Here is a 25,001-nt window from a genome sequence, read left to right on the forward strand (position 1 = left end):
TCCCAAATCATTAGGAATAACTGCCTCTCTCCAGCCCCCTGTCAGCAGCCATTCTGGTAAAAATAATATAATTACAAGCTGTTTGTACAAGCTGTTTGTAACCAAAATTAGTTGTAATATGGTTTTTATGATGTCATTGCAATCTTTTTTATCCTACTGCGTATATATAAAACACAGATTGCTTGTGTCACTATTTTCGGTCAAACTCTTTTACCCATAATCCTCAATGACATCATCTGGTAGTGACCGTGACCGTGACCCTTGTAGTACTAGCATCCGCTATAACATCCTATCATTTGTTTCTTCACATGTAGTTTTAACATGTTAGCATGTGATGGATTCTTCTTTTTTACTTAACTTAGCGTGTCATAACTTCGTTTTTTATAACCACCGTGACCGCTCAAACATCCGCCTCACCTTTAAATTCCTTACTTTTTGTTTTATAAAACATTCTTGTTTATCAATTATGATTATTATTTTAAATGGGCGGCGTTCAGTGAGTTAACAACAGTGGCTTATTTCCCCGCACGTTGTTATACTGAGCATCTTTGCTGGGCGTCGGTTCCCCCTTAGTACCAGTACAAGAAGAAGCATGAGAACAGTAAGGGTCACTACCTCATGATTGCTGACACACCAGAACAGCTCCATCACAAGGAGGCTTCAGAACTACAGAGTCACGTAAGTGGGCCGATGCCTGGGACTCCCTTCCAACACGTCCCATTGACATCACTCGGTTTTCCCTTGTTTGACATGACAACTTGGTGTTTGAAAATCCTCCTCCCGGACTTATTTCCCCAACCTGTGAAATAGTTATGCTAATTCAACACAATGAAATGGAATTTGTTCTTCTATGTTGTTGTGAATGCTTGGCGACGAGGTTAACTTGCACATTTAACTTGTGTGTTTTACTGATTGAACTGTTTTACTATGTAAATACTTTTTAAATATCTTAATATCTTACAAATATCTTACAATGTCACTCTAGTGCCAAAACTGAGAGGTTTATACTGCATTTATTATAAACTGTTTCTCATACTCCTGTTATGTTAGAGGGATTTTTCTAATTTACGTTGAGAAAAACACCCCTGGCTCAACAGAAAACATATCTAAATGATTTGAATGCGTTGAAATTAAATGGTTACACTAATATGATGTTATATTAATACATATTGTTCCAGCCCCTTGTGGTAAAAAGTAAAGAAACAGAAGTTAAAGCCTATCATATTGTGAATATAATTGTCTTACTTGTGTGATTCTCCACAGGTAAAGTACAAGGAGAAGTATGAGAAGGGTAAAGGAAAGGCCATGCTGGACTTCGAGACACCAGTCTATATGACAGCTAAGGAAGCCCAGCACATGCAGAGCGCGGTAAATACAGATTTTATACTTTCAACCCAATATCTTATGGTTTCATGCACTAACAGGTCTACTCTGCAGTTTTGGAGTTCGAACGATTCTCCTAAAAGAGACATGAGATGACATGGAGTCATTTGTCTGTCATTGTATTTGAATAATTGTACTCTATGAAATGTACTGTACTTATCCCAAGGGTCATTTGATGGAAAGGTTGACTCATGATGGTCTGTAAGTACAGAAAGTTAACTGTTGCTCTGATCATCCTGGGCTGAGGAACTGTATTAGTACACAGAAACAGGAATCGTACAATGTGTTGATTTAATGTAGGGAACATTTTCAGCTGTGAACTTCCAAAGACTATTTGGATCCACACAGAAAAGAGCAGTATTATATTGTACATGCGTAAATAAAAAGGTTGTGAACATTAGAAAAAGTTTAAGTTCAAGATTTAGTTTAAGCTTCATCCTATTAAAATTGCCAATGTCATGAGACATGAAGATGTTCCTGTCACAATACCTTGCATATAGTATCATTCTTTCTACCTCTCCAGATGGCAGTGATTATTTTTGGTTGCATATTACTCAACAGCCCATTCTCCCCAAACCAAAGGCATTTGTTGAATTCTGTCAAACTCAGCCAGCAGATGGATATATTTAAATCTTTAATCTGAAGGTTAACATATAGCCTTCAGTTGGACGGGTTGTGGAGACATTTCTCTTTGACGAGGAGTTTATTCCAGTAAATAATCACTGCCATCTGGAGCGGTTAACGTATGGTTATTGTGTGCCAGGTTATGTGATGGAACCAGCTACAATGTAGCATTATATTACTTCACACTCTGTCAACAATTTTTTATTGGCTAAAGCTAAACCTAACCTTGAACTTAAACGTTCCATTGTTTCCATGCATGGCCACAGTAGTTTCAAATCTTTCAGTATCTGCACCAACAGGGCCAGTTCTAGGCAAAATCAAAATAAGCACTCGCTTATGGCCCTGATCACTAGTGGAGGGGGCCCCAAATCAGATTTTGCATAGGGCTCCCAAAAGCCTAGAGCAGGCCCTGTGTACAAACCACAACTATAGCAGAGGCATGTTCTCAGTAGGTCTGAGAGTTAGGCTTGCATTATGAAGCTGCACTTGAATGGCTTAATGTTGTACGTATCTCAGCTGTGTTTGTCACTTGTCTTATCTTTGCGGCCAATAGAAAGACTATAAGAAGGAATATGAGGAGACCATAAAGGGAAAGAACCTCTCAGGCTTGGAGGTCACCCCTGCCATGTTGCATGTCAGACATGCCACCAAAATAGTCAGTGAGGTAACAAACACATTTTACCCCCTTTTGTGCCACTGCTCCTATTCACCCATCCCTGTTAATCATACTAAGACCAGCATAAAAAAAAACTTCTTTTAATCCACAAGTATGTGAGTTTTTCTACACTGTGCAACTAAAACTGCTTAAGAAAGGATCTGAACACATAACTTAACACAAATGTGTCACCGTTTTTAGTTTGAAAACACCAGAACAGGTTTATTAACTTTAACATTTCAAACAACTAGACTCATTTCTTTGGCACCAGGTTCCGGTTCTAAACACTGGTTGGGACTCATCTGTTTCCGCATCTTATATCCTTTATTTATGTTTGGTTGGGTGTTGTCCCAGTTATAAATTTACTGGAAATGATCATGAATAATAAACACCTTTGATTAAGATGAAAAAATATACAGTATTTACATACAGTATTTTGCATTTCCTCATGCATATGCCTTATATTTGATTTATAAACACTAACGTTTAGGTTCTAGATGACAAGTTTCATTGTTTTACAATCCGAGGATAGTTAGCGTGCAATGTTCAACCCCCAAAGATAATATACTCTATTACTAATGCATGAACTACGCCCTTCGGTTTTCATTGGACAATAGTATTGACTGTTTTAGTTGTTGGCTTCGTTCCATTGTCATGTATGCACTACAGTTGTTTATGCTGACATAGTCTTGACATTTGTAGTTTGGCTTTTTATATAACCCTTTCTGCTACCACTTGTTAAATACTTATTTAACTGAGATAAAGATGTTTTCAGTGTTTGTTCTGCATGAAGCCATAGTGAAATCCAGGTATGAGTGCTGTTGATGAAAAGCCTTTACGAACAAACTGCCTTGTGTCAAATGCTCTGCAAGCATTTATTGTCTACTATGTGCTTATCAAACTCACCAATGTTTTTCTATTACTTTAAGTATTTTGACCAACAAACTGAAATAAAAAAAGAACATGTATAAAACATAAGGTTATGTGAGACATTTGTCGATAAATAAGGGGAGACTTGGTGACTTTGAGCTGTTTGGGTGAACGGTACTGCTCTTCAGGCGAGTATGTACTGTGAATGGTTGCCCTGCCTGTCTCTGCAGTCTCTCTGTTCTTCCTTCCACCCTGTAGAAAGATTACAGGAGGGATCTTGAGGAGGGGGTGAAGGGTAAAGGGCTTACTGTTTTTGAGGAAACTCCGGAGCTTTTGAGAGCAAAGAATGCTACTGCTATCCTGAGTCAGGTAGGACTGTCAAAGGTGGACCAGTCTTCTTCTCGCGTCCCTAGCTAACACTTCACATCCTCTGCTTCTTCCTCTTCCAGATTCACCTAACTAACCAGGCAACTTATTTGAGCTGGCTAATGACATCACTTATGTGTTTACCCGGTTGTGGAGTGTTTTTCCTCCAGACTGGTGACAGAACTGTTTGTACTCTCTTGCCAACTTCAGTGGTAACTACAGGAGTTGGTGAGACAGCATAAACAGATCAGAGACCAGACTAGAAGTTCCACAAGTTAACCAGATAATATCATCATGTCAGTGTGTTTCACACTAAACCTTCTGTCTTTCAGCTCTGAGTGGAGCCATTCTCACAAAGTCTCCCTCCCTTGTAACTTGATGTGTCCGTTGGTTTGGTGATGCTAACCTTTCTGTTCACGCTTCCCCAGGACTCTACTTAATCGCGCCCATCGCTGAGGGTTTTTTAACCTCTGACGTCTCTGATTCTGCAGCACCTATGTGTAGACAACTCTTTCATAACCTAACCTTTAGTAGTTCTCTTGAAATACTGTAAATAGTATTGGTGTTGCCCTTGACTGTGTGTAATGTGGCTGTTTGCAGAGAGAGTACAAGAAGACATTGGAGACAGAAATCAAGGGCAAAGGCATGTTGGCTTTGGCTACAGACACCCCAGACTTCATGAGGGCTAGGAATGCTACTGACATCCTCAGCCAGGTGAGTAGGACCGCCTTCTCTGGCTCTCCTTTTTGCTGACTTATCCAGTCATTTCCAAAGGCTTTGAGTATTAAGTGTATTTATCAACGCTAAAACAACTGTTATGGGGCTCCAGCTAGTGCTGATATGATTTTTCTTTATATATGTAATAATTCTTTTCAATAATGTAACTGTGTACCAAGACAACCTCTTTCCCATCCACGCATTACACTTTTACTTATCAACGTTTTTTTCCTTCCTCAGCAAAAGTACAAACAGACAGCTGAAGCGGACAGAGCGAGCTATACATCTGTGATCGACACGCCCGACATCCTCCACGCGCAGAACATCAGGAACCTAGTCAGCCAGGTAAGACGAATGCGCCAAACTACTGCCATTCTCCACAAACTGTATTATAGATCTACCAACTACCAACAACCGCTTCATAATCATTTTGGTGATATTATCGGATCTTTCCTTTTTATGATTTGCCATCCTGGTTGAATGACTCTTGGGTCTCTTTCACAGAAAAAGTACAAGGAGGAAGCTGAGAAGACAATGTCTCATTACGTGCCCATCCTGGACACCCCTGAGATGCTGAGGGTCCGCGAGAACCAGAGGAACTTCAGCACTGTAAGGACTTAGTAGAACCCTTTCATAAAACCCCCAGTTTTAAAATCTTTTGTTTCAGAAGCCTTGGTTTGGAACCAAGAGCCAGGTCACAGGTTCTTCATGTCCCAGTCCGGTCAAGGTGGCTCTGTTCGTGTTTTCAGTGTCTTGTACTTAGTATTCCTTTCAGATAATTTAAATACGGTACATCATTGTTTCATAATGGATGTATGTCGTGTTGCGCTCTCCTAGCTCATAGAAATCAGCAACATATGGTTTTAACGCATTGTCTATTATGTAATTACAGATTCAGTGAAGAGAGGTATGAGGTTTTTTATTGTTGCTGGCAAGAAATGAGCTGATTTGTAGCTAATGAGCTGATGTATTCCATATAATTACAGAATTATTAGATGGCCAATAGTAAAAGGGCTATTTTAGCGGTTTAGACCACACTGTTAATGCATTTATGCATAGGTATAGATTTATGTTTTGACATATTTATTTTGAAACCATTTGTTTTATAATGTTTTTCGCTTTTTTTTTTTTGTGTATTTTTATATATTTTTTTGAGAAATTTTTGTTGTTGTGAGACATTTTAACTGCACTTGTGCTCTTTTCCTTGTAGCTTCAGTACCAGACAGACCACCTTAAAAACGTAAAGGGCAAAGTGTCGTCAATAAAGGACACCCCTGAAATGCTACGTGTTAAAGAGAATACAAAGAATTTCAGCTCGGTATAACTGCTACTCCATGAGTACCTTTTTCAAGTATATTTTACCTTTTCTAATAACATAATATTTTCTTATAACAACTTTTCTTACATCTCACTTTTCTTTTTTTTCTTTCTTGAATTTTTAGTATTTTTTTTACCTACCTTGATATGCAGCCCTTTTTTGTAGATGTTAATTTAGCTATTAACTGTGATAGTGACAGATTAATCCTAGATACGTTTGTGTTGCAGTTTTACTTTTATGAGTGACTGCTTTAATCTAAAGAATAATAACATTTTAGATGTTAACCTCCTGCATTTTACAGTTCTAAAGGCCCATTATGTTACATGGTAACACCTTTACTTTTAACCAACTGCTACTGTATAATCTACTGTATAATGCTTAGATACTTGGGTTGCCTTGTGCCATCTAGAAATGATTTCTGCCTGTTGTAGGTCTCCTACTGTGTTCCAAAAGATCTTGCCAAGCAAATACCCAAACCTCTCAACAGAAACTAATCAATGGCTCCTACTTTTTGCCTTTTTTACCGTCTAAAGATTTACTACAAAGAGGATTTGGGAGGAGGAACAGCTATATCAGACACCCCAGAGATGGACAGAGTTAAACGCAATCAGACAAACATTAGCACGGTACACTATGTTGTGACCCCGATTCTCCTCTCAACCCATCTTCACTCAGTCAACACGCCAAACAGACGCCGTATCTTAATTTGATCATTCTTATGTTTCTGGAATGTTCCTGCACAGCATTAGTACAAAATGTCAGACCTAATTTGTTGTAACAACAAAATGTATAAACCCCTACCAGAACCCCAATTCATTATAATCCGCATAAAAATCTACATTTCCTGTTCCTGCTGGATTCTTTTCCTGCTGTGTGAAACTGGTTCTAATTAAGATACGGGACTATATACTCCATGCCGACACCCCCACCCCTGTTCCCAGAGTCCTGTTAAACTACACCATTTAATGATTTCATCCCTACAATAATAATCGAAACCATTTTCAATTCACACCTTCGCAATCCCCTTCTGCAGAGTTTATACTAATCACAAGAGTTCACCATAGCACCACTCATCCCAAGTCATCAAAAAGAAATTAAAATAATTAATTACATTCAAGATCTGTAATGAACTAAACCAAATATCTACAGTTCATTGGCTCAAATCTGTATGTATATATTTTTTTGTTAAACCTTTAATGAAAAAGGTCTTAGCCCCAGTTGACAAGGAATGCATATATCATGACTGCGTTATCTACATGTGAGCCTTGTTGTGCTGTAAGCCAGCTGCGTTCCCAGTTCCCGTGAGTCCGTCGTCCACGCTGATGTGTGCATGTACAGTGTGTGTCTGGGCATCCTTCATATCTGCTGTCTGTCTTGTTTTGTCTCTGTCTCTGTTCACCATGGAACCCCTATGGTAGATAAAGTACAAGGACTCGTTGGGTCAGGGCACATCCATCCCAGACCTACCGGAGGTGGAGAGGGTTCGTCAGACGCAGAAGAACATCAGCTCGGTACAGGAGTTTCTGTGTAGTCCCCTAATGGAGGCCACACTTCGTTATCCCAAAAACATCCCCCTCTGACCCCTCACGTAGCTTAAATAAGGCCCCGAATCCCTTGATATATAATGTTGCCCCGATGATGAGAAATTTATAGATATTATTATTTATTTTTTTCTGTCAGTCTTCATCGTAAATGTGTCCTCTTAGTTTTTGGGGTCTTTTTAAAGATTTTTGAAACTGTAGCTTAACTATAATGCTAAACTGTGCTTGTATTTCATGGTGTCCCTCATGCGTTGACGATCTCCTGGTATTTGCGTGGGAATTAAACCCTCTTGTTGTCCCTGTGTTAATGTTTAAAGATTCAGTACAAAGAGGATTTGGGAGGAGGAACAGCTCTGTCAGAGACCCCAGAGATGGACAGAGTTAAACGCAATCAGCTAAACATTAGCACGGTACACTATGTTTATAGTGTGATTGTGTCCCTTTCCCTACCATCTACCATCCATATCCTCCTGGCCTGTTCCTGAAGTACCAACCCAAACCCATCTTTAATTCCTCTGTCCTTATCACCCCAGGACCAAATCCACCCCCAAAAATAAATAAAAAATATTACAAATAATAACAATTCCCCTTTTTACTCCTGTAAAATGATTCTCGATTACCATCACATCAACCCTTTCATCTAGTAATAATACTAATGGAACTTGTTCTAGTTAATTTAAACATTCCCAATGTCCTAACATTTAAATAAGGCATACGTAAGTATGATGTAGATGATGATTGTACAATAGTACATTAAAACGTGTCACGTTCTCTCTAACATGTAACTATGTATGAACATTCTAATGGAAGAGGAGTCCATCTCTGTAAGGACTTAACAGATGTACTGTAAGATCCAAACAGATTTAGCTGCAGCTGTCCCTGTCTTGTGTGTGTTCCTCTGCAGCTGTCCTTGTTCAGTGTCATTCTTAGCCACAGTGCCTCATGTCGTGTGTACTCGCTGTCTGATGTCTCTGCTCTGTTTGTTTGGCTGGGACCCATCCTACTGATCTGATGTCTAGATAAAGTACAAGGACTCGTTGGGTCAGGGCACAGCCATCCCAGACCTACCGGAGGTGAAGAGGGTTCGTCAGATGCAGAAGAACATCAGCTCGGTACTAGAGGAAACCGTGAAGCCGCCAACATGTGTCTCTATGTTTTTCACTGGGTTTAGTTACAGCATGGTCTCTCATCTAACCGCCCCTCATCTCCTTAATCCTTGTTCTCTATCTGCTGACGCCTGACACCTCATCAACCACTCAAAGATGGTGAACAGATTTAAGACGAATGACTCAAGCCATTAAAAATATTTGCAAGGTTCCTATTGTGTGCCAGCGTTCCCTCTCTCGCATGAGCGTGCTTTCTTACACAAACTTTTTTTTCAGAATCTCTGACGTGCTCAACCGAGAGAGGGAACAACATGCTCTGGTCTATTTACTGTCCTCTCCCATCCATTCCCAGCAACTTGACCAGAAAAATTGCCTTAAAAAAAATATTAGACCAGCACGGCCACACCCCAATTATTAAAAAAAACGAGTCGGATGTCTTGCTTTCTCTTACTTTTTCTAATCTTCTGTCTTCCTGCATCAGTGATGCACCCTGGTTCAAGCTGGAGCTCCTTGTCATCAACTGTCAACAATCCTAATCCAACACATTTGTCTGTCCTCGTTTCTTCCATCTTACCATCCTCATCAGTCAATCCTCTATGACTCTTCTCACTGCTGTATCAGCAAAACATTGTTTATGGGTCTTCCTTATATTTGAGTGCATTTGCTTTATTTGTTGCTTTTTAAAAATGTCTGTGTAACCCTTAAAACATTTTCATTTTCCCTCTCCCACAGCAGTGTTCTTCTGCCTTTTACATGGTCTTACAATTGTATTTTGCTTTTTAGTGAGGCACCTGACATCCTGAGCATTCTGTGTTAAGCGTGTGTTGGGTTGTTTTGTGGTGTTGCAATGTGTCTTACTGTCCCCTGGGGGGTGCTGTGCTTCCGTCCTGTAGGTGTTGTATAAGGACATTTCTGCAAAAGGAACGCCCCAGGTGTTCACTCCAGAGATGGAGAGAGTGAAACGGAACCAAGAACACATTAGCTCGGTACACCAGCCGTCCTCCAGGACAAGTGCCTCTCTAGAACCCTTTAGAACCCACGTTAACCCTCTCTAACTCCCTGTTCTTCTTGTGGCTTTGGTAAATCATATTAATCAAATCTACAGTAGTCACCCTCTGCTCTTCTCATCCGTCTTAACGCCGGCCACCAGCTCTGACGTGTTGTGTACATCCTCGCTTACCCTCCCCATTGATGTTGAAACTAGTTGACTTCGCCCCCTGACTTCCTCCACTCCCATCAACTCTGTTAAAGATTGAAAAACTCCCTCCTAACTTATGAATTAGGACCCACCCTCTTAATCAGCCCTACTCTGAGTGTTTGAACCACCCTGCTAATATAATCTGAGGTCCTAATAAACCCTTGTTGCCCTGTGTTGTTGTTTGGCCACCATCTTGTCTTGTTTTTGATGCTATATGTCTGATGGGTTACGGCGGCGGTAGGGGTGTTTACTCTGGCTCATCCTTCTCCTCTGGGGTCTTCTCTGCCATCCCACAGGTGCTGTACTCTGACAGCTTCCGGAAGCAGGTCCAGGGCAAGGCTGCCTTCGTGTTGGACACACCTGAGATGAGACGTGTCAAAGAGACTCAGCGCAACATTTCTGGAGTGAGTTCCTCCTTCCCGTCGGTTAGAACGTTTTCTCCTGGGCTCGCAGAACCGTGATGTAACGAATGAACCGGATACCGCGTTGATGTGTCGTTCCATACTGCTGTAAAACTATTCCCGCCACTCTCTGTCCGCCAGGTGAAATACCACCAGGACTTTGAGAAGAGTAAGGGCAGTTTCACTCCCACGACCACTGACCCTGTTATGGAGCGCGTGAAGAAGAGCACGCAGGAGATCAGTGACATCAACTACCGCGGCATCCAGAGACGCGTGGTCGAGATGGAGAAGAGACGCGTTGTGGAGCACGAACAAGAAACTGTCACTGGTCTGCTTGAAAACCCACACACGCACAAGCATGATTTAAAACTCATACCCAACCTACTTCGCCCTTGCAGCATTTAAAATAAATCTAACGTTGTATTAAAGTGGGATTCGATTGAATCCTTTTAAAGCAGAGTGTTTAACGAGACATGAAGGGTGTCAGGAAGACTCAGCAGGGCAGTAAAACGGCATCATCTCTCCTCAGATCTGCGTGTGTGGCGCACCAACCCTGGATCCGTGTTCGACTACGACCCAGCTGAGGACAACATCCAGTCCAGGAGTCTGCACATGATGTCAGGTCAGAGAAACAGCGGGGCGTTACACGACCTACATTACAGGGAACTCACACGTTCACAGGTCCAACCGATTCACGGACCTGTCGCCGCCTAATCCGTTTCCCAGACGCCAGTTCAGCAGCGTTATGAGATGTCATTTGATTTGCTGACCCATGACCTACCTAACCTTCCTTTTCCGACAGTCCAAGCCCAGCGTCGCAGCAAGGAGCACTCCCGCTCCACCAGTGCCATGAGCGGTGTTGGTGATGAGAAGTCAGAGGTGTCTGAGGACCCAGGACACCACATGTCCCTGTACAGCAATGGCTTCGCTACCCCCTCTATGGGTACGTAGATGGTTCCTACGCATGGGGACTGCTCTGCTCTCACAACCCAGTTCAGTCTGTGCACCCTTTATATCTGATCAAGGTCAGATTACAATGAGTATTTTAAACGCCTGCACGTGTGGGCACAATCAGAATGTAGACGACCCTCATCCTAACTTCTGACTTAACTGAGGCGTTTTCTTCGGCAGGCTTCACACATGCCAAGACCGTGGAGGTGCAGCAGAGGTCTTCCTCCGTAGCCACCCAGCAGACCACCGTGTCCTCCGTTCCCTCTCACCCCTCCACCACCGGGGTGAGTCCCCCCACTTTCACTGCGTCCTGCGCTGAAAGGGCAAAGGTCATTACAGTGGCAACCAGTCGTCTGGTTGTTGCCTTGGCATTGGGAGGGCAAAGCCGGAGGAACGGGGAGGCCGTTATTTTGCTGGGGTGGTTTTGATCATTTCCTTTTTAGGGGATGTCGTGCATTTTTTACATAATTGTTTTTTAAATAACGGCTGTTTTTTTTTTTTTGTCCCGTTCAGAAAACGGTGCGTGCCCTGTACGACTACTCCGCTGCCGATAGCGACGAAGTGTCCTTTAAGGACGGCGATGTCATCGTGAACGTGCAGTCCATCGACGAGGGGTGGATGTACGGCACCGTGCAGCGCTCAGGCAAGACTGGCATGCTGCCGGCCAATTACGTTGAGGCGATCTAGAGACCCAGCCCGCCCACCTCCCCAGTGGGTGAGACACGTCCACCACGCAGCCTGTTTGACCACCACCTGCGGCTGGACCTGTTGCTTTGTAAACCTGTTTCATGTGTAGACTACTGATTAGGTTTTAGTAGCGGTGTATTTGTCTTGTTTTATTATTATTGTAGTGTGTTGTCCATTTAACCTATCCCCTGTGGATATGACATGACAAGCTGGAATGACATAAATATGCACAATTATATACGTACAACAGAGGATTGTAGAACGTAAAACCTTTTCCGAGGCCGTGTTGTCTCGCAGGAACAATGTGATAAAAGCCCGTCATTTTGTAATTTGCAGACAGAATCTTATTTAATAAATTCAGTTGAATGTGTTTTTGGAAAGCTTTACTGAATGTTAACTTTCACACAAGATGAGATGGGCTTATATGCAATTCAAACTTTCCCGTAACAGAAAGTGAAGTGTGGATGATAGGAAAGGAATGTATGGGAGAATCAAAGTAGGATTTTCACCTAAGACCACAAGGGGTTGATAAAAGACAAAGAAAGACTAAGAGGTGTAACCTTGCAAACCGTAATGAGGCATCATAAATTGCCTCAGACCGGACCTTAAATCAGGGGTCTGTTCAAGAAACAAACATTCAGATAGAAATGTATTGGTTCAAATGGATAATGGCAGAAAATAGAATCATGTCTGTTTTATTCACCATTCTACATCGCCGATTGTTTCATGAGTTTCTGACGAGTTGAGTTGTGAAGTTTTAAGAGACGAGCCTCTTCCCTCCTGAAGTGGCTGAAGGCAGGCCACTAGTTGCATGTGTGTTTTGTTTCTTCTGATTACCTCAGTCTGGGGGAAAAGGAAGTGTTACCTTATCAGTAGCTAATAAAGCACACCAAGCTTCTGCACTCCTGCAACCTTGTGTTCTTATTTCCCTACCTTCACTTTGCTGTAGGAACAGAGGTCTGTAGATGAAGGCAATCAGTGTTTGTCTCACACTTCAAACTGCAGAACACAGTGCAGATTCTGATTGGCTGGGGAAACTGTCCATACCACAGCATCAAGGATACAATTCACTAGTACAACACAGTAGGCAACAGTAGACTAGAAAAAAAAAATGACTGAAGATTCAATCAAGTGAAGAGCCAGAATCATTCTTTGGCAGAAGATTTATAGATCGTAAGAAATGTAATACACAAAATATACATAATGCAGTTGATATGACTGCTTGAAATAGTAACACTGGCATTTCCTGACAGACAAGCGTGGTTCCCAAACATATGACAAGCAAAAAGGAAATCAATGTACTACCAATAGCATGAATAAGACTTTATATACAGACAGAAAAGAAACCTTTAAAATACATTAGAAAACAACACTATCCTTGTTAGATGACGCTAAAATGTTAGCCAGCTTGCTAGATTAAGAGCACAACACCGGCCACCGGCCACCAGCCGCCGCTGCTGGTTCCAAAACAGTACAAATGCCCACCTACAGTACAAAACAGACCACTACAAAACACTTTCCATCCCTGTTATACATTTAAAATAGCAACCATGGTGACGCTGCATTAAGTCTTGTAATCCTTTATTTAAGTTTGAGAAATCTAAAAACTGCCTTCCTCCTGGCTAGCAGCTTACAGCAACATGCTGGCAAAGTCTTGGCACCAACATAGACACCCTGCCCGCATCCCTTTCACGCTGGTCAGAATGTCATTATCCAACATTTCAGGCTAAAAATAATTCTTTATGAAATACCTCCCTCACCCATTGGAGAGGAAAAGGAAAAATGAAAACTGCTTAAAACGAATCGGAATCCTTAACAGCTTTTAACACAGTCCTTGATTAGCCGTTAAAAATATTTCTTTTTTCTTTGTAAGCATCAGAATGTGAGAACAGTCCATGACTAGTGTTCAGGTTTGAATTCCACAGGGCCTGAGAAGCCAGATAGCAGCACCCCCCCCCCCCCCCCCCCCCCCCTCCACAACAGAATAAAGGCACTCCCAATTGGCACCCTCTACGGATGTCCCGCCGGGCATTCCCAAGATGTACTCCAAACCCCCGGGACGGTGTGGATCAGGGTCCAGTGTCCTGGTTCTGACACAGCAGTCTGCTCTGAAGCTGCACCATCACAGTTCTCATCATCCCTGCCAGCTGATCGTGGAGCTGCAGTAGCTGGTCTGGAGAGCAGAGGGTTAGCTCCTCCCCAGTCAGACGATTCCCCAGGGCCTCCACCTCTGACAGCAGACCCCCGCCTGGACGCTGGTCGTCAGGGTCACTCTTGTCCGGTCCCCCCTCTGGTGCCTGCTCCATTGACACTGGCTCATCTGACAACTCTGTGGCTAAACAAGGGACAAGAAAGCCCATGTAGGAGATGCTAAACACATTCACGGAATTGATCCGCATTCAAATGAAGAAGCGCCGCATGTACACCGAAACGGTTTCTTCAATTAAACGGTTCTGAAGTGTGGTCGGTTTTGGTGGGAACTCACCGAGCGCCTCCCCCGGAGTCTTATCCTCCTCTTCCTCCTGCTGTGGCTTCTGAGGAAGGTTTGGCTCCTCCAACTCGGATGTCATCTTCTCCATCTCGTCGAAACTCTTCAACTCATCACTACGGCCTTTCCTCTGAACCGATGAGGTGAACAGAAACGGACCAGTCGTGAACAGTTCAGACAGCCATTATCTGCAGCTATAATCTTTGTCAACTATTTAAGGTGGGGGCAATGTGAGGTTTAGAAGTTAGTCATTACCTGTTGTTCATGATATGTTTGAAGGGCTTTCTTAACATTGGAGATCTTTGGGGAGCGAATAGGAAGGTTCTTGATTTCGCTGGGTGTGAGAGCACTGAGGTCTCCAACAGTTCTGATATTACGGGCTCGTACAAGCTGACCAAAACCACGAGGCCTACAAGAACACATGAACAGAATAAAACACGAAAGAACATGGTGAAATAGCAATCTTCTAAAACCTGTTACATTAGGTTTATCTGACAGTACAATAGCAGATGAACAACCTATTGGTAAGGGACTTAAGCAAACAGGAAAAAAGAAATGTAATCAATGAATGAAGTCAGTGCATGGTTACTGTTGTAACTCACACTAAACCGCCGAAAGTATATGGAAATGTGCTCAAACATCTTCCAAAACCATGTGCATTACTAGGGAGTTGGTGCAGTCTTTTCTGCTAGAACAGCCCATTGCTAATGGGATTTCCTCCTACTCAGCCACAAGAGCATTAGTTAGGCTGGGCATGAATGTTGGGTGATTAGGCCAGGCTCACAGTCGGCGTTCCAATTCATCTCAAAAGGTGTTCAACTGAGTTTCTGTTGGAGCTCTGTGTAGGGCAGATAAGTTCTTCCACACCGATCTTAATAAACCATTTCTGTATGGACCGTGCTTCGTGCATGGGGGCATTCTCATGCTGACTGACAGAGGAGGTTTTGTAAAACTGCTGATGTAAAAAGGGCTTTATAAATTTGATTGATTGAGAGGGTCACAAACTGTTGCCACAAAGATGGGAGCAAAGAATCATCTAAAACAGATGTCAAACTGTTTCCATGGAGGGCTGCATGTCTGCAGGTTTTCGCTTTCACCTGGTAATTGAATTACTAATTTGGTCACTAATTGGTTCATTTCTACCCTCACCTGGTTGTTTAGGTCAGAACTGGGAACCAATTTATAGGAAAAACCAAAAACCAGCAGAGACACAGCCCTCTGTAGAACCGGTTTGAGACCCCTGGTCTCAAATGTCATTGTATGCCATAGCATTGAGATCTCTTCACTGGAACAAAAGAACCAAGCCATGATAAACAGCCCCAGACCATTCGGACAGACACCGTTTCTATAGGCATCCACCACTCCCAAAAGGGGTTGATAACCCGACGATTGTAACACGCAATTCATTACTCCAGAAGACGCGTTTCTACAGCTCCAGAGCCCAATGTCGGCAAGATAGACAACATCACCCGATGCTTGGCATTGAAAATGCTGATACACTTATTTGAGGGGTGGTACACATACTTTTGGCCATGTAGTATAAATCCTCATAGACTGAACCAAATATACATGATAAATTGTTTTGCATTTCCAACTTTATGAATAGTGTTGTATGAGTCCACTTGGCGCACCTTCTCTAGCCATCGTAGATACAGGCCAGCCTATACATAGAGATTATGTACCACATAAATTACCTTTATTTGAGAAAACAGCACCTGAGCATTAGTATACAAAAACAACATCTAGTGTTGTGTGTGGTGGGAATTCAGAAGATTTTAAAGACATTTGCAATTTTGTGAATCCCTTGCTATACACGCATAAAAGAGTTGGATGGAAACCTGGTTAATTTGTTTTGTGCTCACCACATGTTGGAGGTGATCTGAGGCAGGACTGCCTCCACTGGGGTAGAACAGCTGACCAGGGCTGGATAGACACAGTCTTTTGGGATGGGCCTTGGCTCCTGGCCCATTTCAGAGATCTGAAACATCAATCATTATGTTGGAAAGAAACTTAAAAATTCAGAGGAATTACAAGTAGATTGCAGAAGTATTCTCTCCCCTGGGACTTGACTTGTTGCATTACAAAGTGGAATTAAAATGCAAGTGATTATCTTTCCACCACACAATCTTCAACAAGCCCTCTTTCTTCAAAGGTGATCCAACTGATTATCAAGGGACGAAAACATTATCGGACCATTTAAATAGTGTTGTATGAATGATTGAGTCTGAAAACTTTGATAATTCCTGTTTATCTGGGGATACATACCAAGCATTTCTTGGAGCTCTTGTATCCAGGGCTGCGGAGATTGCGTGGACTGAGGATGAGTAAGGCTTTAGTCGGGGTTGTGATGAACTGCAATAAAAAGCAGAGGTTGGGCCATTATAATAAAAAGGTCAAATCATTTCTAAACAGTAAAGGTTCATTTGTTGCCACCTAGAATAATATTCTCACTTGATATCAACATAATTATGTCAAACTGTAGTGGAAGGAACACAGTCACATTTATTTAGATGTAATGATACCATATAAATATTCGAGCATGTGTCTGAACTGCCATTTCACACATGAGCAGGAAAGAAGAAAGCATTTGTCTTCTAGTAATGATCAATCTCCTCTAGTCCAAGAACATCCCTGGATGATTTAGTGCATTTAGAGTATTTAGGGATTTAGAGTATTTGAGTATTCAAAATGACATTCATTCCCCATTACTAGTGGACCATGTACCTTAGGCTGAGGGATACTGCCGGTGGTTTTTGTTCTTGGGGAGTTGGATCGGATGACAGGGCTGCGACGATCGATGTCATCTGCCAGCTCCTGGTGTTGGATTGGGTCAGCAAATGATACTCGTCGACACTGCCAAACAAGACATAGATATACTGCAAGACTTTCCGATACACCTTATTAAAAATGGCATTATCATGTATCATTAAGAATGCCACAGAAAGTTTTGATCACGTTACCTTGGTGAAAGGTGATGGACTCTCTTCTTCTATTGGTCTTTTCTGTCCCTTCTTCAGTATAGAGGATGAGGGGGAAGCAGAGGGGGACCACACACCCCTGGTCCTGCCACTGCTGGGGCTCTGGCCCACCTCCAACCCAACACCACCATCCAAACCCTTCTGCTTGGGTGGCGAGTCTTGGCACAACATGTCTTTAGAGGTACTTGGATTATGTACAGACACTGGTTCTCTGTGTGAGTCAGTCAGAGGGACAATTGAGACTACAGGACAAAGACCTAAATTGCTACTCTCGATCTGCGTTTCTTCTAGCTCTACACACTCAAGGTCAGAGTCATTGGTAGCTTTTGTCCCCTCTTGGAGAGGAGCATTATCTTGAACCTCATAATCTGGAGGCTGAGTGTTGTCTGGTCCGACACTAGTAGGGACGATTTTAGGTTCCGGGAGGACTTCTTTAATAAAAGTGTACTGTTCCTCCTCTACGGCTTTGGCACACTCTGGTTGGGCCTGCCCATTAGACATGGTAACATCATCCACCATCAACTGCTGCTCATTTTCCACTAAGACACTGGAACACTCTGGTTGGGCCTGCCCAAGAGGCTTGTCAACATCATCCACCACCAACTGCTGCTGCTCATCTTCCATTAAGACATTGGAACACTCTGGTTGGGCAGGCCCAAGAGACTTGTCAACATCATCCACCAACTGCTGCTCATCTTCCACTAAGACATTGGAACACTCTGGTTGGGCATGCCCAAGAGGCTTGTCAATATCATCCACCACCAACTGCTGCTCATCTTCCACTAAGACATTGGAACACTCTGGTTGGGCATGCCCAAGAGACTTGTCAACATCATCCACCACCAACTGCTGCTCATCTTCCACTAAGACATTGGAACACTCTGGTTGGGCATGCCCAAGAGACTTGTCAACATCATCCACCAACTGCTGCTCATCTTCCACTAAGACATTGGAACACTCTTGTTGGGCATGCCCAAGAGACTTGTCAATATCATCCACCAGCAACTGCTGCTCATCTTCCACTAAGACACTGGAACACTCTGGTTGGGCAGGCCCAAGAGACTTGTCAACATCATCCACCAGCAACTGCTGCTGATCTTCCACTAAGACATTGGAACACTCTGGTTGGGCATGCCCAAGAGGCTTGTCAACATCATCCACCACCACAGTCTGCTTCTCCTCCTCTATGGTATTTGAACACTCCGATTGGGAATTCCAAAGAGACTGACCACCATTGTCCACCACAAATTCCAGTGGCTGCTCTAGCTTAAAAGCAATGGAACATTCTGGTTGGGCTTGCTGAAAAGAATTGTTGAGATCATCCACCACCACCTCCGGTTGGTCCTGTTCTAGAACATTGGTAGCCTCTGGAGGCCTGTTCTCCTTGTCCTCTGTCATCTCCTTGTCTTGATCTACGGTCAAATCCGCAATGGACATAGGCACAGCTTTTACATCCTTCTCCTCTGAAGACTCAGAAACCTGAAGACTCTGACTTAGCCTCTCTGTTACTTCGCTGGGTTGACTACCTGTTGGGGCGCCAATGGCGATGGGAGGCGTACATAGTTTGTTTGATTCAAGGAAAATACTTTGCTCATCCAAGACGGCATTTTCTTTAGTGGAAGAAAGAGAGAGGGCTTGCTTACAGTCAGTCAGCAGGTTATTTTTTTGCAGTGTTAACCCATCACACTCACTGTCAGTCTCTTGCGAAGAAATTGTTTGGAGGTTTGAAATGCTTTTTGAATTATGTCCACTTTCCTTCTTCTCTGGGGAGATGTGCCCATGCTGGCTCTTCTGTTGTTCTAGATCAGGTTCTACTGACGAGTGAATCTGTGGAGAAGAGGTTTTACTATTCTCACTTGTAGCCACTTCGGGAACAGGGTCAGCAGCCTCAACCATCCCACCCACCATATCCACTATCTGAGCATCAGCCTTCCTCTGCCCCAATTCAGCATTTGCTATAAGAGGAAGACTTGGAACTAAGACTTGGGCATCTTCTATATCCATTGGAATCTCAACTTCTAATGCCTTACTTGATCGGTTTTGTGAGTCAGACAGAGAAGATTCAGTTACTCTCTCTTCGTCAGCCCGGGGCTCTCCTGATAAAACAGTAGCATGTGAGATTTGAACGGTTTCATGGGATTTTGTCTTCCTCTCTTTCCTCTTGGGTTTCTGGACATTGTCAGGGATTTCTGAAACCTCAGACTCAGAGTTCTCCACTTTGGAAGACAGAAGGCCCAGAGAAGCTCTCAGTCTTGTAGTCCTTCCGCATCCATGGGAGGTTCCCGGTGTTCCAGACTGGTGTGCCACCTCCATAACTGGAGTCGGGCTACAGCTGCTGGCCTTCACCTCCTTCTCTAACATCTTGCCTCTTTTACGGAGTCTACCCTGAAACCTTGTCTGGCGGTCGTCTTGACTGGTAGAAGTGGGTGTGAGCTGAGAATCAGTCTGGCTCATCTCCAGTGCTGCAGCTGATTCAGTCACCACATGTGGACTTTGGACTACTGAATGTCCAACTTCAACAGAAACCTTGCTTTTCCTGCTTGACCTACTATGTGACTGGCCGTCTGCCGGAGCAGCTGAAGGTGTGGTGGTTTCAGAGTCCATTTGACTGAATTGGTCTACCATGTTGACTTCTATTTTGTCATTGGTTTTATTGTTTGAGTGAGGTGATTCAATATCCCTGATAGATGTACGCAGTGACTGGTCATCTATTTTTTGAGAAGCCGTAGACTGAGTTTCAATTGAAAAAACAGTTTGGGTTTGCTCTACAGGATTACACGGTTTTTCAACATTGCCAACGAGATCAAACTCCTCCGAATCACTGAAGACCTTACTCCTTCTACTTGCTCTGCCCTGTGATTGACTTTCTGGTTGAGATGGTGTGGCTACAGGTGAATCGGGTAGGCTTGGCTTCTCCTTACGCGCCCTACTCCTTAGTTTCAGACTTCCATCATCATCGACGTTCACAGCCAGCTTAGTTTTCTGAGGATATCTACCCTGTGATTGGCTATCACTATCAGAGGGAGAGGGGGTGTATCTTTTTGAGGCAATTTGACTAAGTTCTTCTGCAATGCCTTTCCTCTTCTGTATGTCTTTCACCAGTTCCTCTGAATCCCTGCCCAATTTGTTGCTCCTTCTACTCGATACTCTGGTACCCTGTGATGGGCTATTACTATTACTAGAAGGTGAATGCGTGGCGACCTGTGAACTTGACTGCCTTGAATCACTAACCAGCTTGTGACTTTTTCTCAGCTTGTCTTTTCCACTGTCCTCCACTTCAACAGGCAGCTTATTTCTCCTGCTGGCTCTACCTTGTGACTGACTATTATTTTGACTGGTAGGGGAGGACGTAGTCTTTGGTGAATCAGTAGGACTAGTTGCTTTTCCGGGTTGAGACTTTTTCTTACATGTGTCTTTACCATCTTGTACATCCGTGTCCTCTCCTGGTCTCAGTGGCCTACTCCTGCGTCGTCCGGATCGCCTTGGTTCCCCTTGGCTCAGTGTAGCCTGAGAATGGGAGCTGGGAGAATCTTCTAAATTACTTTCAGATTCCTCTTCCTGACTGCTGTTTCCCATAACTTCCGCAGGATCTGCCTTCAGCACTTCCACCTCAGTCTGGGTGTCTGGGATGACATCATCCTCATCCTCAGTGGTTTCACTTGGTCTTTTCTCAGCTGGTTTCTGAACATCTGATTCCTTCTTGTTTTCTGAAGGTTCCTCTCCCTCCTTTTGGGAAGACTCATTCCTTGAGCTATTAGGTCTTATTTGTTCAGTCTTCTGAGGGGCCAGTCGGTCTGTATCAGCCTCTTTCTCTAATGGTGGTTCATGAGAGGAAGGCTCAAGCACCTGGCTGTGGGAGGTCTCAGAGAGGGGGCCTGTAAACTTCACAAAGGCAGGACTTGCAGGTTTCCCCTCTGTATACTTCTCCAGAGTGATGAAGGACTGGCGACGACTGTTGTTGACGACAGGTTTTTGAGGAATCCCTGACAACAAGTCAGAGGCTCCAGAAACATTTGGGCTAGGGCAGTCTTCCCTAGACTCCATGGCAACATCTTGGTTCTCCAACTGACCATCTTCGTTAGCATCCTCCAACGAAACATCTGTTGAGTCAGGAACTACTTCAGCAGGTTCCTCCTTTTTATTCGCTGCAGTATTACATGTCAAGGTGGCTGGATTATGGTATTCCTGGGTGTTTGTTACCAAAACGTCACAGGCATCTTCACCCACTTCCATGTTTTCAACCTCAAGAATCTGTAGAGAACATTTTACACAATTGCATTTTCAATTTGAGTCTGGGGTGGGGTATAGATTAATGTATCAATAAATAGCTTCTGTTGTCCGTTTATGTTCTCTCTTTACCTCTGACGTAACCTCAACATTTTCAGCATCTTCTGCTTGGTCATCTGCTGGCAAATTTTCCCTTAAAAGCAGAAAATGGCAGTATTAGCACCCCACAGTCTTTGAAGTTAATTTTAATTCAGTCTAATTACAGACAAACTACTTACAGTGATTCCTCCTGACTCTGAGTGTACTGGGTAAAGGCAGTGGTATCAAGGGAAGCATCCAAGTTGTTGTACATGGCAGGGATGTCAACCCTTCAATAAAACATACAGTACAATATTCATGAAGAAAACATTTTATTTCTATAACTGTTTTTGTTATAAAAGGGTCCATATAAAAATTACATTTGTTTCCATAAATATTAAAGCTGAAGGACGTAACTTTCAAAACAGGAAATATTTGCCTTATTTTCCCAGAAATCTTGGCTGTCGCTGGTGTGACATCAGTTCACTCTTAAAGCCCCACACATTATTTGTGCACATTATTCAGCTCATTTAAAAAAAATATCTGGGCTACAGGTGGCGAGCTGCCTAGTAAACAAAGCAAACAGCATGAAAAGACGGCAAGCTGCCGAAATGTATCTGTGTAGCATACTGTACATGGGAAATGTGAGAATAGCCAGCTACTAGTCTAAACTCGCCCTGGTAATGTTTTCCGATTACAGTACTACTTGCTGGCTACTTGCTGGCTATTCTCCGATTACAGTACTAAAGCAAACAGCATGCACCGATGGCAGCTCTCCTTATTTATTTTATGTACAGTCAGTAACTATAGCCATGTCTGCTCTGTCTGTATAGCTAGCCACATTAACATCAATATATAGGGCAATTACTAACATCAGTTTGAGGTTAGACAGGTAGCTAGCGTTTTAGCGAACTTCACTTATTTAACAGAAAAATTGCAACATTAACATCAAAGTTTAATGCATTTTGCATTACTGGTACATTCTGAACTTCTTCCATTTTTTAAATAAAATTGGCTAGCGTCTCCTGCCTCTTCATACACTAAATAAGCGTAGCCACTTCCTTATTTTGTGCAGCCTCAGCTCTTTGTTTGATACGTCAAACGCATCACTTCCAGGGTGCAGGATAATGTTTCCCGCCACTGCGCAAGCCAACCATTTTGTTCCATAGGAGCAGTATACAGAAGTTTTTCAGATGCGGGCCAGGGACACTGATATGGTAGGAATTCATCCACAGTCCAGATTAATAGAATAGCGATGTGTATTAGAAAACCACCGTACATCAGCTTTAAAGAATTGAACAAATTCTGAAATTTTCGGAAAATTACCTTTTTGTTCTCTTGACCTCTTTCTGGTGCTCGGTGAGAACTCTTTCTTTGGTTTCAGGGGGAATAAACACAAAGTCTATAGAGGCCTGCTCTTCCAGTACCTCTCTACAAGGTGGCTTGGGTGAGCCAAAGTCAAGCTTCGTCTTTTGGAGAGAAAACAGCAGGTAAAATGAGAGAAAACAGATTGTTAATAAGCCATGTGGATATCATATTAATATGTAATAAGCAGTATTAAAAAGGGGTTGAATAGACGTGATCAGGGAGATGGGTTATGAAAACAGACGTAAATAAAAGGGTTATTTACAGAGACGGGCTTGTTTGAGGTCTTTGAGTTACGGTCCTTCATCTCACCAGCCCTGGCCAGTAGAGAGTCCCTCTTCACCCCAGGGGTCACTTGCACTCCACTCAGCGCAGTGTCCAGCTGAGACCCTTCACTCTGCACACGCACACACCATAATGCAGGGATTAATAAACCATACACCCGTTTCAGAGAGACAACATTAGAATGGCACTGGTAAAGTTATATATATCAATGTTTACTGTCATTATTAACCAATTGTGAGCAGGTATACCACTAACTTTCTACACAGTAACAGGCCAATAGAGATCACTGGGGTCATTGTTAAAACACAGCGGCTACTCGCGTTTGACATTAGCCGTTAAATAACTAACGTTTAAGAAAGTACTTGAAACCTAATCATATTTTAGTGACAGAAGATAAGAGGCAAAGCCCTTACAGAGTACTGTCCACTGAACTCATCCGGAACCTCAACAGACTGGAAGCCAGGTAGGAGGATAGGGGTGTTCTGCTTCACCTGGCTTAACACGGGCCTGGAACAGAACAAACATTAGCCAACATAAAAACATTCAAGGGTGGGTAAAGGGTATGTTTAAGACCCACAGACATACTGCGGGACTGCAAAGCAGTTTCTTGAAGAACTTGAAATAGGATTGGGAAACTGACTAATAAACACAATTAGCCCACGAAAATAATAATTCCTGGAAATCTCTCTCGCTATCATTGTCAAAATGGTATTCTGAACACATAGGACTGTGGACAGCTTCCAAGGACATTCTGTAGAATCTTTTTAAATTACGAAATTGACTCCCATAGACATGAGAAATGATTACAAGTTTTAACTACAGCAGCTCTTTCAGCTGGAGAGAGATTGCTTCACTGACCATAGCATGCATCACCCACCAAGTTGGGAATTGAGCATTGACAAAACAAAAGTTCTATGTCAGTCCCAGTGCCCTCTTAACTTCATAATGAGAAGCTGACAATAGCTTGCATAGATCCTCAGATCCTCCATAAGCCTGACAGCTGATTCAATGATTGTCTTGATGGGCAGCACCGTTGGGATGCAGCCATTGTTAGCAAGGTGCTACATAGGGTGATGCTCAAGGCAGAGTTCATCACCGGGGCCAATCACTCTATCATCCAAGACTGACCGATGGTGTCAGAGGGAAGCCAGATAAAAGCATCAATGACCCCAGACATCTCAGAGTATATTTAAGTCTGTACCCGAACCTTGTACTTTTAGACCCCCCAGCTATAAGGATGTCAAATGACAGTGCCAAAGAATTACCAAATGTTACCATTGGCAAAGAATAATATGATAATATGCACACTACCTATGTTCATACATGACAAATTTACCCACACCACAAAAACACATATTGCTGCGGTTACTATGCATCCAACTATCCAAAACACTGCTAATTGTGTGTACATGCATCTGAATTGCCTTATACCCTGGTATTCTCAGTATTGGCATACCACAGAAAGTTACTCATTCATTTTATATCCATTCCTCATTTTTTTATTCATATTAGTTGAAAGAATTAATGCAAAAATGATACCTCCTTTGGTTTTCCTACTTACAAAGCATGTAGAGGTCTGTACATTTTTATCATGGGGACACTTCAACTGTGAGAGACGGAATCTAAAACAAAATTTATACAATGTGATTTTCTGGATTTTTAAGTAATTCATTTGCATTTTATTGCATGACATAAGTATTTGATCACCTACCAACCTGTAAGAATTCCGGCTCTCACAGACCTGTTAGTTTTTCTTTAAGAAG

General features: G+C 42.8%; 2 protein-coding genes across 24 annotated transcripts in view; one reads left to right on the forward strand and one right to left on the reverse strand.

Moving 5' to 3' along the window:
* neb (nebulin) overlaps positions 1-12,728 on the forward strand; it is a 74,108-nt gene extending 61,380 nt beyond the window's left edge. For 14 of the 23 annotated variants that reach the window (XM_029125816.2, XM_029125822.2, XM_029125814.2 and 11 more), the window contains 18 exons: positions 574-678; positions 1,264-1,368; positions 3,791-3,901; positions 4,499-4,612; positions 4,856-4,960; positions 5,120-5,224; positions 5,826-5,933; positions 6,467-6,559; positions 7,352-7,444; positions 7,792-7,884; positions 8,494-8,586; positions 9,474-9,566; positions 10,075-10,182; positions 10,321-10,507; positions 10,709-10,801; positions 10,982-11,122; positions 11,311-11,414; positions 11,644-12,728. In XM_029125816.2, coding sequence (XP_028981649.2) covers positions 574-678; positions 1,264-1,368; positions 3,791-3,901; positions 4,499-4,612; positions 4,856-4,960; positions 5,120-5,224; positions 5,826-5,933; positions 6,467-6,559; positions 7,352-7,444; positions 7,792-7,884; positions 8,494-8,586; positions 9,474-9,566; positions 10,075-10,182; positions 10,321-10,507; positions 10,709-10,801; positions 10,982-11,122; positions 11,311-11,414; positions 11,644-11,817 — 2,025 coding nt within the window. In that variant the 3' untranslated portion in view covers positions 11,818-12,728. The remainder of the gene's footprint in view (positions 1-573; positions 679-1,263; positions 1,369-3,790; positions 3,902-4,498; positions 4,613-4,855; positions 4,961-5,119; positions 5,225-5,825; positions 5,934-6,466; positions 6,560-7,351; positions 7,445-7,791; positions 7,885-8,493; positions 8,587-9,473; positions 9,567-10,074; positions 10,183-10,320; positions 10,508-10,708; positions 10,802-10,981; positions 11,123-11,310; positions 11,415-11,643) is intronic. The other 9 variants (XM_029125820.2, XM_029125819.2, XM_029125824.2 and 6 more) reach the window with 9 other exon arrangements.
* Positions 12,729-13,770: 1,042 nt separating this feature from the next.
* rif1 (replication timing regulatory factor 1) overlaps positions 13,771-25,001 on the reverse strand; it is a 30,068-nt gene continuing 18,837 nt past the window's right edge. The window contains exons 23-34 of the mRNA XM_029113397.2: positions 23,652-23,745; positions 23,219-23,350; positions 22,915-23,057; positions 21,789-21,878; positions 21,643-21,703; positions 17,266-21,534; positions 17,030-17,158; positions 16,571-16,657; positions 16,168-16,283; positions 14,561-14,714; positions 14,303-14,435; positions 13,771-14,152 (exon numbers count right to left, since the gene is read on the reverse strand). Coding sequence (XP_028969230.2) covers positions 13,887-14,152; positions 14,303-14,435; positions 14,561-14,714; positions 16,168-16,283; positions 16,571-16,657; positions 17,030-17,158; positions 17,266-21,534; positions 21,643-21,703; positions 21,789-21,878; positions 22,915-23,057; positions 23,219-23,350; positions 23,652-23,745 — 5,674 coding nt within the window. The 3' untranslated portion in view covers positions 13,771-13,886. The remainder of the gene's footprint in view (positions 14,153-14,302; positions 14,436-14,560; positions 14,715-16,167; positions 16,284-16,570; positions 16,658-17,029; positions 17,159-17,265; positions 21,535-21,642; positions 21,704-21,788; positions 21,879-22,914; positions 23,058-23,218; positions 23,351-23,651; positions 23,746-25,001) is intronic.

The sequence above is a fragment of the Esox lucius genome, chromosome 16 (genome assembly GCF_011004845.1).
Source record: "Esox lucius isolate fEsoLuc1 chromosome 16, fEsoLuc1.pri, whole genome shotgun sequence".
Taxonomy (NCBI): Eukaryota; Metazoa; Chordata; class Actinopteri; order Esociformes; family Esocidae; genus Esox; species Esox lucius.